Genomic DNA, 17144 nt, shown 5'->3' on the forward strand with positions numbered 1-17144 from the left:
GCTGTTTGGGAGTTGCTCCCATTCTCCCCCAGCCAAACAAGACAATCTTGTGAGGCAGCAAGATACAGTGTGCAGGAAGAGATAGTGGCAGCGCTATCAGGAGACTATTTGTTCATTGAGTAGGCTTCCGGCTTCAACAGGGTTTCTGTGTTACAGAGTAAGGAGTGGAAACCTTCATGACTATTGTAAAGGGAAAGCGGATGCACTAATGATGCATACACATCATTAGTAACAGGATAATTTTAAAAAGAGAAAGAAGAATATGATGACAAAGCCATATAGCTCATTCACAGAACTCTGTTTTCCTAGAAGGAACCTGGAAAGTCCCTGAACTTGTTTGTATAAGATGAGAGCCTACCATGGGTTATGTAAACTGGGAAGCATGTGTTGCCTGAGGGTTGTTTAACTCATGAGCTGTTTTAGCAAGGGTTAGATATGAAATTGGTTCCTCCGGACACTGCAGTTCATCACAGGTTAATAATAATAAATAACCCACAATGAGCTGTGGCATGTTATCCAAACCCAGTCTCTGTATTAAAGGGACATTCTACTCTGTCTAGAAGACATATTATTCAATACACCATAAGCACTGTTACCCAGCTGCCTTTCCCAAGTGAGTTAATTTGCAGACATATTCCTAGGCTGTTATTTTAAACACTTGCATACCACTGAAACCATTAAAATGGTTTTCCAGTAATCTCTGCTAAGTTGGCAGTATCTGATTTATATTAAAATTCATGTGCATTTTGTAGAAAATAGTTCAGAGGTGCCACTGAAACTGGGAGGTTTGTGGGCAGTGGTCTTCTTGCTAGGCACACATAGCAGGTCAGGGGTAAAATGAACTCTGCAAGAGGGATCGCCAGTAGAGGGATCGATCTATCCCAACCAGTAGAGAAGAAAGCCAGCAGAATTCTCTCTGGAGGCCTGTACAGTTGTGTGTGTGGTGGGGTGATAATGCATGTTCCCTTCTGCATAAATAGTTTCTAGAAGTTGTTTTGAACGAGGGGAACTTTCTTGTAAGGAAACAATATTTTTAGGGGTAGTGTTTAACCATGGAATTTTCCATCCTTGTCAGAAACATAAGCCTTAGTATGTTAAGTAGTGCAAATAATGTTTGCAGTCTAGTCTTCATTGGGAAGAAGTATATAATTTGTAAAAGAAAGAAAAATCCAGCATTTGTCCACACGTGTGATAGCTTCATAGCAACATAAAGATTCTGTTGGATTCTGAATATGTGAAAACTGACTCCAGTATAGAAGCCTTAGGTCGCTATTCATTTGGTGACACACCGATACCAAAAATAGGTTTGAATGGTTGTTCCTGAGTAATACAAGGTATTTGGATGAGATGAAATAGAATGAAAATGAAAATTCAGGCCTACAATGATAACTTCTTAAGAGCTAATAGAATATAAGTAAAATAATAATTGGTAAGCTATAAACATAAGTATATTACTACAAAGTTTACCAAAAACAAATGATAAGAAAAATGTTTCGAGATTAATCTTACAGAGATGTAGCTAATTTGTTTTGCAGCTAATGGGGGCAGGGGTTGAACCTTTCCTTGCAGGTGCCAGGCAAAAAGAAAAAAAAAAGCAAGTTCTTTTTACATTCCTTGGCATACGGAAGAAAAAGGTGTTTTTTTTTTGTTTTTAATTGAAGTCCACAGCATCTTTGCTAAGCAGCCAGTCAATTTAAAATAACCAGATCAATAATGTTTGCACAAAAACTGCCAGATTCCTTCACTTAACGATGTTCAGAACATTTTGCTACCATTTCAGCCTGACAGGCTTCCCAAATGATCAAATATTTGTCCTGTCTTTAACTTGAAGATCATCTGTGATGTTGCTTCAAATAATGTACCACCTCTGACACATTTTCTACAGTTGTCCATTTTGCATTACCTGTGGCTATGTCAAAAGCAAAATGTAAGATGGCATAGGATACCTGCAGGTCAAACTCAGGAACATTAGTGGGCTAAAGTCTGCACAAATGTTATGTTTGCTCTATAAGCGTCAAAAAATATCTGACCAATTGTTTCTTAATTTGGTACAGAATGTGCTACCATAGCTTGAGGAGAATAGACAGAAAGTGGCTGAATGCCAGGTATGGAAGTTTTCATTTGGTCATAGGAAAAAATAATTCATTTTATTTATGCAAGTTGGTTTTTAATTAATTAATCATTTAGTAATAAAAGTCAACCTATTTATTCATTTTTGTGGTACTTGTGCTTTAACAAAGGCTGAGAACTTTGGAACCTGTTTTTCCATCCTTTAATATCAATATATTTCTGCCTCTGTGGGTCACAGAAACACACAACTCATCAGGTTGCCCAGTTCAAAATTAAAGTCCTTGTACTGGTACTTTTTGTAGTTGAATAAAACAGGAGCTTAAAAATATAGCTTGCTGTAACAAAGCATGCTAATTGTTGTTATGATGGCCTCATGTCAGTGATGAAGAGGATAACAAGTGGCCTATTTCAGGGATAATATGACTCATCAGTGACTTAGACATTGCAGTGAAGAGTATGCTAATCACATACTTAAACAATACAAGCTTGGAAGGGATTGCAAATCTTTTGCAGAATGTAATTAAGTACTCTATAATCTTGATAAATTGGAAGGATGGTCTGAAATTTGATAGGATAGCACTTCAAAACAAGATATAATTGCTTTGCTTTTGAATGCAAAAATAAAGCACCACAGTGGATAAAGAAGTATTAAAAAAGGCTAAGGAAGAAGAAATGTAATGGGAAAAGTCATAGGAAATGCTGGCTAGAGTATAATAACACAGTGCCTGGTGATCTGCACTACCGTGAATAACAGCCAAAGGACTGAAAACGTCACTGTGGTATTGCAGTTATAAGGGCAACATACAGACTCATTCTTCCGTCCCATACATTTGCAGTATTGAAGTAAGATCCTATATTCACATTAGGAAAAGCATATGGTGTAGTCTCTTGGATCTGAAGCATTTCAAATGCAATGAAATATTGCATGCTTCAGTGTTTTCATCACATGAAAAAGAGATGGGAAGTACAGCATTAGAAAACTTGGATAATAGAAAGATGCACTGTAATCTTGTCCTTGACATGCTAGCTTTCTGTAGGCAGTGATGTTGTAACACAGCATTTTGTAACTTTGAGCTATTTACTGCCAGGAATTGAAAGAACATTCAAACTTAGAATGGGGTAAAAAGGCATAAAATCCAGGAAACCATCAAAAATGGTTGGTTGACAGCTAGGGAAGAATAACAAGGATGCCGGGGACCTAATTTGGCTTCCAGGCTTGTGATTCATCGCTCCTGACACTTGTTTGGGATATTTCCACAATATTTTGGATATTGGGTGTTAAACCTCTCTGGTTCCAATCTTTTAAAACAGTAAAGCAGAGCTTTACTTAATCTTAAAATGACTGAATTCAGACAATGCAACAACCCACAATCAGAGCTGAATATGGGTTGTTGGTGAACTTTGGGTTGTTGAAACATGGATTATCATGTTATTGGCTCTCAGGCAAGATAACAAACCATAGTTAGCAGCCCACAGTTCATAATCCAACCACAGACCATAGGTTGCTTGCGGTTTAGAAGCAACCTATTGATTGGGGTTAAGAAGCAACCTATAGTTGATTAGCACAGCTGGGTTCAGTCAATAAACGTCCTCACATTTCAACAACAAGCATCAGTTCAGTGAAAACCCACATGCAGCCCATATGCGACCCTTTAGTTTGAGTTACTGTGTTGTCTGAACTCAACCATTAGAACAGAGGGCATTTTTCCAGTTGCCAGTACCAAATGAAAGATCAATAAATGCTGCAATGTCCATACATTTCTCAACATTTTTCTGCTTTCTTATTGCTGTGATGATGATGTTGCATGCCGGATTTAGGCATGCTTAGGATAGATCCTTTGAATTCAGTAGGACTAACCTAAATCACATTGATTTCTTAGGGCTTTCTCTAACCATGAGCAACTGGATCCAACCAATATTTCCCTATTCTATATATTTTAGTTATGATTCCTCTGCATAGTAACAGACAGTATAAAAGAAATAAATCAGAGATGATGATAGGTAAGCCTGTGAAGGAGGCTGAGGATGAAAACACACAAAGTATACAGTAGTAATCACAAGTCCAGTCAATGTTCTGTTCTGCTGGTGGAAAAATGTGGGAAGGGACTCTGTTGAACTTTTTTTTCTGTCTAAGCATGCATAGGATAGGAAGCCTTGCCCTTGTATTGGTACTAAGCATACCCTTTTTCTCTCAAAAGTGAAGGTTGGAGTAGAAACCAGACTGGGGTCCTCACTGAAAGAAAGGGGTAGAGTTCTGAGTTCTTGATTAATGCAGGCTCAAGCTTTTTCAGCTAGAGATAAACCTGGATGGGAAGAGGAGTGTGGGTGACTGAAAAGGGTGCAATGTCATGTGGCCATGTAGATTTAGAGGTGGTACAGCTAAGGTTGTAAAGGCTGGGGAGAAGTGGTGAAGAGGGTGTTAGTTTTGGTTGGAGTTTTTAGACTGGGGAAACACTGCAGGGATTGGAATACTGTTTAATCAAGGTATAGGAAAGCTTAAGAGCACTATCCTATACATGTCTAGACAAAAGTAAGTCTCTGGGACTGTCGACTGCCAGGAAAGTGGGCATAGGATTGCAGCTTATCTAAAGGTACATTAATCTAACATATAGAAATGCTTGCATTTTTTAAATCTTGTTTTTAATGGATATTTAAATCAGTTTGGCTTCATGGGATGAACATGCAGCTGATGTTGCTTAAAGGTAGTCAGCTCCTGAATAAGTACCAAAACGGAGCCAGCCCAAATTTTTTTGCTACTTGAGACAAAGAAAAACCTCTATCACAACTTATCTGCAGAGAACAGCTGACTGCAGTAGTATCATACATCAACAATATGGGACAGCATTCTGTCCCTTAGTTTTGACAGGGGTGGGCAATTTCAAAATGGGGGCCAATTCCCCTCTTTTGTGGGCTGTGCCCCTCCTGCCCTTGAAATTGCTACTGAATTGCCTCCAAAATACAGTGTCAAAAGGCTGCCTTTTCATTTCACAAGAAGACACTCAGGGAGCACCTATTTTATTTTAATGCATAAGTGTGCTTCTAGAAGACTTTTTTCCTTAGAAATAAGGCATATGCTTCCTGCACACCTTGTTCAGAAAAGAAGAAAACAGCTTTTTGTAGCCAAATTCATGGCAGCGAAGTGCTGTGACTTATGGGGCAGTGGGATGAGTGTAAAAAGGGCTGGAGACCCTGTGCTACCAACCCCTGCTTTGCAGGGAGACTGCATCACATTCACAAGTCAATCTTTCAACACCTCACTGCTGCCCCATAGCCCAGGTCTGAATCCCTCACTCAACCTAGAGGTAGTTCTACCCTGTACCAACATGCCTGCAAAGGGCTGACTACATCTTAATCCCAGCCACTGAATATGAAGTTTTAAATAAGCAGCTAACCCCTTTGAAAGCTAGGATAGCTAACAAGCTATTGGCTTGAGAAATAAGGAATGTGAGACATAGTTAGAAAATTTGTCCATTAAAAATATTTTTTTTCTGCTCCCCAAAGTCTTAGTGTGGCAAATGTTTAGTAAATGTCAAAGGACCTTTCCTGCCATTATTGGCTATAAAAATGCTTGGAGGAGTCCAACATGCTTATATAGCTTATTGAAAATGAGCAGGACATGCCAGGAGTTGCAATACATCTTTATATCTAAAGATACAGAGGATCATGCCCTGAACTAGATTCTAAGCATTGCATATTTACATAATAAGAATCCTCCTAAGGGAGGTCAGCGGTAGCTAAGCTTTATAAATTAAATGTACATGAACTGTGCAATCTCATGAATGTTTACTGAGTAGCATGTCTCATTGTGTCCAGCAGGGCATACCTCTAGGTAAGTGTGCAGAAGATTACAGCCCAGGAATATGAACCCATTTGGATGGCTGGTATGACACTCTTCAGAAAGATAATCTATGCATTCTCACTAACCATACACTGAAGTTTTCAAAATGGAGGTGATTAGGTTGTCTGACACATCATATTGCATGCTGCAACCACTGAAGGCAAGCGTGCATGAGAAAACTCTTGATTGTTGGACCAGTATCCACAAATATTCCCTGACAGAAAAACTGACCTTTTTGCATTTAATGATCCATCTGTGCCCTCTTTATGGTGGAAACAACAGAATCCAGGTCAAGGTTATTCCAAACAGATAGAGAAGAGACAGAATGGTTAGTGTTCCATCCCTCAGTGCCATTTCTGTCCCTGGTTGCCTTGGAGTCAATGTCACCAACATGGATTTGAGTTGATTAGCACCTGAGTTGTTTGCACACTTGCATGCACATTTAACAAGAAGAAATAGGCACTCATGCCTATTTCATTGCATTGGTTAAGATAGATGTGGTTATTCATCTTTTGACCATGCTATATGGACTAAGCCATCTGGCACAGAGAAGGTGATGTTATGATCATTTGGAGTGATTACCAAATTAATTAACTTAGAGAAACGCATGGGTATTCACCACAAAAAAGAAGAACAGAGCAATTCCTGCATTCATTATTTGATGCACAGCCTGGAAACATGGTGCTTTCAGTGCTCCTTTGATTTTCCACTGCTTTTAAAAAATTGCAGATGTCTGGGCAAGATTTGTCATCTTATTTTAGAGACTTGTATGTGAATGTTGAATATTGCAGAATCCAGAAAGAACAAACACAACCTTATTAGTATTTAAACACTGGGTCAAATTTAGATTAGGTTTGAAGTCTTCGTGGGAGGAAGCCTTCTGTTTCTCTCAGCTTGAAAGCTGGTTTTGCAAAAGTTGAGAGAGAGTTGCTGTCCTCCTGTCCTGTTCTCAGCTGTACTGGAAGCTGTGCTGCCACAATGGTGTGCTATCAGACAGATCCTTGCACATGCTTGGTAAACTGGAAAGCTGAGTTTAGGTGGCAGCCTGGAACAGTAGCAAGAAACAGCTGAAGGGATCTGTGAAGCAGGGGATGCTTTTACTGGCCTGTGACAGTGGCTCACCAGGAATGCAGAAAAGAGTTTTTTCCAGCCCTGCCTAGAGGGACAGACAGGAAGCCTTGGACCTTTTGTCCACAGGCATAGCTCTCTCTAGTATTGAGCTACAGCCTTCCTTTAGAGAAGGAACGAAAGCAAAACGAGCTGCAGGAGGCAGGGGAAGAGTATTCTGACACAGGGTGGGTGATGGGTTTCAGCTCCACAAGGGAAAGAAGCCAGAGGATCAGAGTTAAACATTGTACCAATATCAGTAGCCATACTCCAGTGTGGCACCATCAGCAACACATGCCCACAGATGATATTGTTGCATTGTGTATGAAAATAAGCATTAGGTTTTTTTCTGTGTCTGAGCTGAAATGAACTCGCAGTACTTCTCAGACGAATGGTACATGCAATAAGTAAATAAACATGATTAATTGCTCATTATCTGCCTCTAATTAATCTTCTTCTACACATAGCTAGGGTTGTTAATAGAGTGTAACCTTGCTATGCCCATGTACATACCCATGTAGCCAAGTACGATTGGAGCCACCCTGTCCGGAAAACAATTTTTGTGGATTTCTGGGAACCCTGAATTGGCTAGGTTCTGTTTTAACATAACTTACACTTAGTAATTAAGCCAAAACAAAATTATCACATTAACTTTTCATGTAATATAAATCTTAATATATAACTATCGTGTGAAAATGCAGGACAGCAGCCAGGTGCAAACAGACTTGGATAAAAATACAGATTGGAACCCAGAACTGCAAATGTATTTGAAATTGTTCTTACTGGAATAGTTCTGCAATTTTAAAATACAAGAACTCAAAGGAACACCCTTTGAACATTTAGTGGGAGAAATGAAGGCAATGAAAATAATGAAATAATGAAAATAATTCCCAGAGAGCTGCACATGATGTATACCTGTGTATATATGCAGTCCCAAGGGATATTCAACAGGAAAATAATCAAAACTTTAACACTGCCCAATTTGACATGCACGCATCCATTGTGTTACTAATTAGCTTCATGGAAAGATTTTGCACCCAGTGGTAGGCACACACTCCATATGGAGACTCTGTAACTCGAGTCCCCATCATGACCCCCATGAGCACCCTTCTGCCTTTGGACATATCCCAAGGTTCCCTTAAACTTCCTGCCCCTCCTAACTTGCTTGGAAACGTGTATATAAAAATCCCTGCCATGCTGCAATGTGAAGTGCTGATCTCAGCATAATTTCTTGATTTCAAAAATGCTGTTAATCCCCACGCAAGTTCGAGAGACTTTCTTAGGCTATCCAAGTGCTGGGTGGCTGCAGCTCAGTCCTTTGTTTTGAAGCATCCCTGACTGTCACAGGAAAAAACGGGGGGTCAGCATTGTGCTGTGTGCCAGGTGTGTGTGTGCGTGTGTGTGTGTGTGGGGGGGGGGGCATTTGATTGGTCCCGAATCAGCCTTGTACTTGTTTTCTTAACCAGATTGTTTTTGAGCTTCCTTCATTTGCCTCATGTGAGTTCAAAGAAGCATATGGGTGTAATCTTTTTACCTCTCTCTAACACCCCAAGTTCCTTTGTATTATCACTGTAAGATAGCACAAGCTATTCCTTAAAATCCATTTAGATGCCTGGATCGCACTAGAAAAGTTATTAGCCTTCCCCCATGCATTGTGCCCTTTGTATGAGCCCTTTCACAGCATCCATTTGATATTCAGATGAATGATGGTCCCAGCTTGAGTGGATATTGGCCATGGGGCATCTGTTTTCTGTACACCAAAACAACTGAACAAGTCCTTTCTCCTGGATTCATGATTGAAAATGGTTCTCACTAGGCTGAGTGAAAGTCCCTAAGAACTCATCCTCATAAAATGGGCTGGCTTTTCCCTCTTACTTTCATACATGCACATCAGTTTATTTTTTAAATGTGCTGCTTTATTTCATCCTAACTATAGTTCGAAGCAGTCTGCCTCTGCTGCTTTTTGGCCAGCTGCTCCACATACAAGTACCAGTTCTGTGCTTGGGGAAGGATAACAGAAATTGACTGTTACAGCATAGCAAATGAGAAAATATATATTGCGGGACATAGATTCCCTTGAATTAATGTAGCTGTTTGTAATGCTAGCCCTACCTGGGACATGGAGTCTGAAAACTGCAAAGGGAAAGAGGAATCCTGTATCTCTGCTGTGCTACTCATATCAAATCAGTCAGAAATTTACTATAGTAAGAGCTGCATTTTTTATCATTTTGAATATCTCCCCAATTTTCCATAGCTGATACTGCTGTACATGTAAATGAATTGTCTATTTATGAAACATTGTATCTTGACATATGTATGCAAGTCCAGTTTGAACATCAGATCCTGGCTTGTTAGCTGACATTAATTCTGGCTTAATGCAAAGCATGATTTCTGCACCAAAGCCAGCATGCAATGAAAACGAGCAAAGTGGGGAGCTGGGGAAAAGGTATTAGTAAGGCATTTTCTGAGACTTCACAAATCATGGTAGAATTTGCAGTATAGTTGAACATCCAAATACAGTGAGATGGTTGAAGAAGTCATGCAATCAGGTGTAACCATATAATATTTAAATTAAATTAGTGGGTTGTCCTCCATGCACAATTTATTTGTGATGGTTTCCACCAGTATCCATCTAGCTTGCACTAAGTGCATTGCTTAATATAATTGCTTGATATTTACAACACACTTATATGTATAAAAAGTGTCTTTGTTGCAGGAGGCAAACAAGCTAGAATTAGTAGCACATGTCCAAAGTAATGTACAGTCTCATGCCTCTGATTGTTACTGTGGTATATTATATTCTGTCTACTTGATATACTACTTCAAATTGTTTGAATAGCCTTTTATACAGATACAGCTTCTGATATCATAGTACACAGTTCATGCCTTAAAATAACTGTCTGTGTTATCCTTCAAAGTAATTAGCTAAGGCAAAAAAAAAAAAACCCTGCATATTTTAAAATAGCCTTTCCCCCTTGTGTCCTGAGGTTGATCCTTTTCACCCAATAAAATTATTATTATTAATTATTATTATTGGACCCAAATATGTGCTTCAAACATGGTAGCAATTTGATTTAACTTTGCTAATGATTATTTTTAAAAAAAATGTAGCCAGAAGCCACCAGACTCAACATGGGATCAACATGAAGATATTTTCTTTATGTGATTTCAGCAAACTATAATGAGGAGACTATACAGTACTTTAGCACAGATGGCTAAAAATATTTACAGAGTTAGCTCAAAACCTGGAATTCTTGATTCTTACATGAATGCTTGTAATGATCATGATGCTTTCTACCTCTCCAGGCCTTGCCATTTGTGGATCTCAAAGTGGATTATAAAAGAATAGAGATTTAAGACCAGCAGATCCTCTGTGAGTTAGGTAAGCATTATTATTCTCCTTTTACAGACGGGGGAATCATGGACAGAGAGGTTTAGTGATTCTTTCCTACCCCTCTCACACCCTCAAGGCAGAGCCAGAATTAGCTCAGATACATTGTCTTCATATCCTCTGCTTTAACCATTTGAGCATCCTTCTTTCCATATAACCTCTCTGACTAAATTTCCCCAGCTGTAAAGCAAGGATAATAATACAGGTTGAGGCAGATTTCTGTGCAGACACTTTTCTATGTCTGCAGAAAAGTGTGAAGGTTAGTATCAATACTACCTTAGAGGCCAATCATTTTCTTTTGTTAGGAGTTAAAAGTGTTTGCTTAAATTTTGTGGAAAGGCACTAATCAGGGTGGATATTAGCTAATTTTTTTATTTTATATTGTTATCTTTTGTATTTTAATTTATGTTGTGAGCCGCCCCGAGGCTTCGGCGAATGGGGCAGCATATAAATGTTTTAATAAATAAATAAATAAATAAATAATTGTGAAGGTGAGTTAATAAATGGGATTTTTAAAGTTTCATTTTTAAAAATCTTTTTGAGGGCTGGGCAACTGTAGAAATGGCCAGAAAAAGATACCATGGTACCCAGAATTGTTGAATTTCCATCACTCACATTTCACATTTTACAGATATCTGCTTTAGCTATTCAAAACTTTTCCACTGATATCCAGACCCACAAAACAACAAAATTTACTTGATAGTTAAATAGGCAGAGCATGGAATTTTCATATAGATAAATTTAGGTAGCCTACTTATCCCCACTTACCTTGCAGTGAACCCATTTGAACAGCATAGGACTTATAGCTAACAGACACACATAGGATTGCACAATTAGGCTATTTAATGAGAATTAAGAAGAAGATTTTTACCTATTTGAAAACCACAGGCAAACAGTGAGCTCTCAGCAACTAAGGCTCCAAAGCCAAAAGCAAAATTCTCAGTGGAAGCTGGCTATTACTCAAGAACATAAAACTGTAATATTGATTGGAGTCAGCAGACTTTGTCTACAACGGCTTAAGTCTTAAGAATCTCTTCTCCATGAATCCCCAAGATCTGCAAGGGTGGTGGTGCTTGTTATGATGATTATAATAATGAAAGTAGACTTCTTTGTATTCATGCTGTGAATCAAAATCCAGTTAAGCCCAAGTCCTTAGACTTAAACCAGTTTACTCTCACTGGATTAAATTAAATTTAATGTTTGCCCTTGGCTAAGCTGATGTGTGCCTCACTGTACTCATCCTCCATTGACTTCAGTGGGATCCAATTGCTTCTTTGATTTATGGGTCACGCATGCAGCAGCTGAACAAATGGTAAAGACCTGTGTTTACTGGAATCCAGTAAGTTATGAGCAAGTGATATAACATTTAATGGATATTCATAGTTCATACCATTGGCACCAGTTTCTTTCAGGCATAAAAAGTACTTGTTGATTGTTGTCAGTGATTTGATGCTGTCATTTTTTGAAGAAATGGTAATTATTGATTATAATACCCCCATTCAAAGTTTCTGTGTGCAATGTTTTAACATTTGATTCTTCATTAACTAACCAAAAAGCATGGAAATACAGTAAATTTCACACTCTCTGTAGTTATAAGTACTGACAGATGAGCTTCCCTGGACTTGGAATGGGCTTTCCTTAAAACTGAACTTGAACTCAGAACACTTTCCATCACTAGTCCCTGTCCCAAACCCTTCTTTCTCTTCCCTTTCCAAATCAAGGTTCCTAGTTATAGGAAGAAAACTTGCAGAAATGGCAGGAAGTTTTTGTTAGACCCTTGTCAAATAAGCCAGGATTATTTGAACCAGAAGTCCCATGATTCCTGGCAGCTATGAGCAGTGATGTGTTTGAGTCTCTTACTCCAAGTCCCAAGTCGTTACTTTCAAGTCCAAGTCAAGACTCAAGTCATTGCAAGAAATTTTTGAGTCAAGTCTCAAGTCTTAATAGCCAACTTTAACAGAAAAAAGGGAGGGGGGTGTGAGAGACTTGTAAGCCACCCCCCATCTGCACTTGCAATGGCTTAGCAGGGCATAAACTTTTGGAGGCACTCCACCACCAGCAGTGATTTATTTAACTTGGTTTTGTTCTTCCCTGGAAATGCATGGGAACAGAGCAGAGGAAGCAGGCAGGAGAAGCTTTTTGCACTTCCCATATCGCAACCCCTTCCCCATGCTGCCTTGTTTCTCCCTCCCACCACCTCCCTCATGCCAAAAAGAAGAGCTGAAGCCTTGCCTTCCCCCTGTTGCAACCCCCTCTTTCCTATCCCACTGCCTTGAATCTCCCTCCCTTTCACCACATCTACAATTTTTGTTCCTGGATAACCTGCCACACGGAAGCCCTCTGCCATAAAAAACCAGACAATGACTTGTTCCTAAAAATGCATAAATCTTAAGTTTATTCACTCACTTGTTGCTCCCAAGTTAAGTCTGAATCGAGTTGCTGACATGACTTGAGTCAGACTCGAGAGCAAGTTGCTCAACTTGAGTCACCAACACTGGCTGTAAGTGTGGGCAACAAACCTTAAAGGCTGAATGTAAGCATAAATGAGGCCTCAGTGCAAGTCCTTCTGTATCTCACCTAATAGAGATGAAAGTGGGGAAAGGAAGGGGGGGGCAGAAGTGGTGGACATGCAAAGCCCATCATGAGCCAGGCCCAAACATCGTCATTTGATTTTGGTTTTGGCTTTGGCTTGTAAGGCTAAGGAGGTTTGGCACTGGGAATGTTGATTCATAAAGCTTCAGTTCTGAACTCCTACAGCATCACCCACTGTAACTAATATTTGTATCATTGCCGAACACTTCATGGATATTACTTTTGTTAATTTTAGTGGGATTTCTGCAGAAGCTTCTGTGTTATACCAGCTCACAGGAATGAGGCTTCACAGTATCAGTGTACCTTATTCTCTTAAAACACACTGTATAAAACAACAGATATGTTAAATGCTCTACATTCCACTTCTAAGGAAATGGGGAACTTATTTTTTAAACAATTAAACAAGTTAATTACCTTATTTTAAACATTTGAACCGAAACACACACAAAACACAGTTATGCTTTTGAACTGCACTTAATTTTGCAGTGGAGTTCTCCAGTCAAAATGTGTGCAAAATGGGTATATTAGAGATGGATATATTAGTGAAAATAATGCTAAATGTGTATTTTTAAAAAATATGTTGTAAAAATACCTTGTAGGCAAAAATGCATGCACGAGGAGAAATTCATACAAAAATGGAAACATTTTCACACAATGTTTTTAAAAATCTCAAAATTCAAGAGAAACCAAACTTAAGGTTGGACAAATTGAGAAAACTGGACAGTTTTTTCCATACCCAGTTTCAATTTCCATAATAGTAAAAGTAAAAAAGGCAGAAACAACAAAGACTCTTCATGTACTTTCAAGACTGACACAGTTATTATTGCTTAAGCTTTCCTTGAGTAGAGTCCACTTCATCTGAGGACCTTTGTTCATAAAGATTTATCGTAATACATTTGCTAGTCTGACAGATGTTAGAAGACTCTCTTTCCAGATCTGCAACAATGTTTCCAATTAGTGCTGTTTCCAAAACTAGAGAGCTTCATCTTTTGGGTAATATAGAAAGGTAATAAATAAAATATAAATAAATACTCTCTCCACCCACCTGCTACTGGCTGAGCAGGGAACAAGTGCAGGGATCTTTATGTTTTATCCTGCTGAACACACAGCCACTTCAATGATAATATAGATCAGGAAACAATGTGAACAAAGGATTACACATTCTTCCAGTCCCTTATTCCTTTCCACTAGGTGTTCAGGAAGTAGTTGGTGGATCTCCTCACATCTACTCTCATTTGGTGTATAAATAGGAAGGATTCTGATAGCAGACAGCACAATGTTCAGGAACAAGCATAGTTCACTGTCTGACTATGACCCATTAAGAGTATCTAAAGAGCCATTAGACTTTTCATGTTCCTGGCTCCAAGGTTAGAAAAGAGCTCCAACCTAAAATCACCCTGCTTCCACCGGCATGAGAAGAACTCCACTGGCTGCTTCTCTGAGGTTGTGAGAGTGGTCTCAAAGGCTTTTGGGTTATTGCAGCAGGTGAGGAGAAAGGAGTCCAGCAGACCCAAGATACCATGTATCCTACTGACACCACAGTTTAATTCCCTCCCTTTTCAGAGAACACAGTTAAGGGCTATAGGGCGGTATACAAAAGAAAGAAAGAAAGAAAGAAAGAAAGAGAGAGAGAGAGAGAGAGAGAGAGAGAGAGAGAGAGAGAGAGAGAGAAAGAAAGAGAAAGTCACCTGTCCATCTGGATTGCAGAGCAGAAGTCAGAGGTGACCTAGAGATGGCTGTGGGTATCCCCAGTGGAATGAACCCTTAGTGACCTTAAAGTAGCCATTAAATTAAAATGGAGTTTTCATTGTGAAACCCTGAGTTATTATTTCTGAAGAGGTTCGTGTCTATCATCTGCATCCTGAATCATATTAACAGACTAGCACTGGTAGTTAATTTTGTGTATTAAAAGCTGAACAGTGAGCTGACTAAAATAGCATCATTATATTTGGGTGACTCCACTATGACTTACCATATTAATGCAGCAGTAGATTGGGGGGAAAAAAAACTAATGTTGCTTTGATACACTTCTATCCTACACACTGATTCTCTGTATAACTTTTTCTACTTAGTTGTACTTAGCATATATAAACTGTTGTATGAAGAACACCATGAAAACAAATCTCTTTTTATTGGATTTTAATACATAATAAAAAGGAAATACTATCTCAATTTATGTAGTACTTAGTGCTCTAAAAATAATGAAAGGAAGCTGTTTCTTTTTAAAGGTATCCATTGTTTTTTTACTTTCAGTCCTCTTATTAAAACAACTGGCTGTAAACGTCACTTATTATTTTGGTTTGAATCTCATAACATATAAAAACACCGTTTTAAACTCTGCTTGGGTTCAAAAGTAGCTATCCTATAGGTTGGGGGATGGCTATTGATAAATAAACTTCAGCAAACTTTAGCTTGTAGAACTAGTTTCTTGATATTTTGAATTTAAGTCACTATGCTTCTCTTCATTTTGGAGCAATTAATATAATGCTAATTCTGTTCATTTAAAATGCCATGTAAAGATTTTTAAAAGAAAAAAAGATGTAATGATGATCCAGTGATGCAAAAAAGGGGGTGGGGAAATGGTCAGAAAGAAGATTAGTGCCATTAAACGTGGATCACAATAGTCTAGAGCCATTATACTAAATTAACCCCAAATTACTATATACTATGTGATATAGGACCAAATCTGTGCAGCCTTGCTTAGAAGTACATTTTGCAAGGTTTATACCTAGTATGTGTGAAAAAATCACATCCTACACCTGGATCTTAGCAATTGTCTTTCATTATGCCACTTTTACCTTAATAATGATAGGTTGGATCCCATGTTTCCTTAAAGGAATAGGATTGCAGTCTGAAGCCACTGAATTCAATGAGACTTAGGTGTAAGTAGACATGTATAGGATTGTACTATAAGATGTGATTGTAGGAGCTTTATGCTCTATAGACAGAGGACTCCCATATTAGAGCCAAGCTGGAACAGCAATATAAATTCCACAGCCTCACATTCATCCATTTGGTGTTTGATTTGGTTTGCTTGTTCACTCCCCAGATAGCTTTCTTATCCAGCCCAATCACTGACAGGCATAGCATTTCCATGTCCTCTCTGGTCCTTCTCCCTGCGAACTGGCATACACTCTCTTAACACTTTCAGCCACTTTCAAGGATGTTCCTTTTTCTCATAAGAGAAGCTGCTGCAACACTTTCTGTGGTGACTGAGAGAGCTGAGGAAAATCCCTACTGAGATTTCCCCTCTTGTGGTTGCAGTTGTGTCAATTTCCATAGTGCAAAGGATGGGAATCTGTTGTATCCTCTGGTCCTGACTGCCTTCCCTGAGGGACAGTAAGATTGTTCTGTATGTGTACTAAAAGCAGATGGCCTTTTGTTTCCTAATTATTGTTATTATTGAGAATTTTGCTTTTCTTTTTGCTTATTTTAAATCTATCATCACTTTGATGTTATTCTAATACAAAGCACCTTGAAATCATTTTGTAATGAACAGACATGTACAAATATAGTGTTTATTATTTACTTATATATTATAAAATATTTTATCAGCCTTTCAATAAACAAAAACAAAATTAAAATGCAGATTAGGTAAACATTTGTAGACAGAATACACCAAATATTATTTCAATTATTAAGGTTTCTCATCTATTTTTGTCCCAGTTTTTTTGACAATCATCTCTAAGATTTTAATTTTAGAATAGTCAATAACATTTTGAGTCTAATGCCAACCAACAATGTGAGCTTAGCTATATATCTTTCCATCATAATGTCACCAAACTGTCCCTGCTGATTCTCTGGCAACGTTGAAAGCCAGGAGATTTAAATTCTAGCCCATGAAGCATGTACATAGTCCTCTGCCCCAGCCTGCCTATCATTTAGTTTGATGGTGATCCTTGACTTTTTAAAAGAATACTTCAGGAGAGCATGGTGATTTATTATCTAAGCTGCATCCATGCAACTCAGATGAAAATTTGATTTGGTGTCTTTTTTGAATGGCAGTACAAATTGTTACCCCTGCTCCCAATTAGAGTCAAAATAGCTGTCAAGAGCTAACAATGCATAGCTACCACAGCTGGCAGATTTGGATACCAGTCTGCAATGCAATGGCCTTGTTCACCTATTAAAAATAAGTTCAATTTT

The 17144-nt window shown here is 38.5% G+C and overlaps 1 protein-coding gene across 3 annotated transcripts in view; it reads left to right on the forward strand.

Moving 5' to 3' along the window:
* PCDH10 (protocadherin 10) overlaps positions 1–17144 on the forward strand; it is a 70043-nt gene that overhangs the window by 26221 nt on the left and 26678 nt on the right. Inside the window, exon 5 of one of the 3 annotated variants that reach the window (XM_044430942.1) lies at positions 10322–10397. The exons of the other annotated variants lie outside the window; for them this stretch is intronic. Within the exon in view, the coding sequence (XP_044286877.1) occupies positions 10322–10356 (35 nt within the window). The 3' untranslated portion in view covers positions 10357–10397. The remainder of the gene's footprint in view (positions 1–10321; positions 10398–17144) is intronic. 3 annotated transcript variants of the gene reach the window in all.

This window comes from Varanus komodoensis, unplaced genomic scaffold, assembly GCF_004798865.1.
Source record: "Varanus komodoensis strain SLA01 unplaced genomic scaffold, ASM479886v1 scaffold21, whole genome shotgun sequence".
In the NCBI taxonomy this organism is placed as follows: Eukaryota; Metazoa; Chordata; class Lepidosauria; order Squamata; family Varanidae; genus Varanus; species Varanus komodoensis.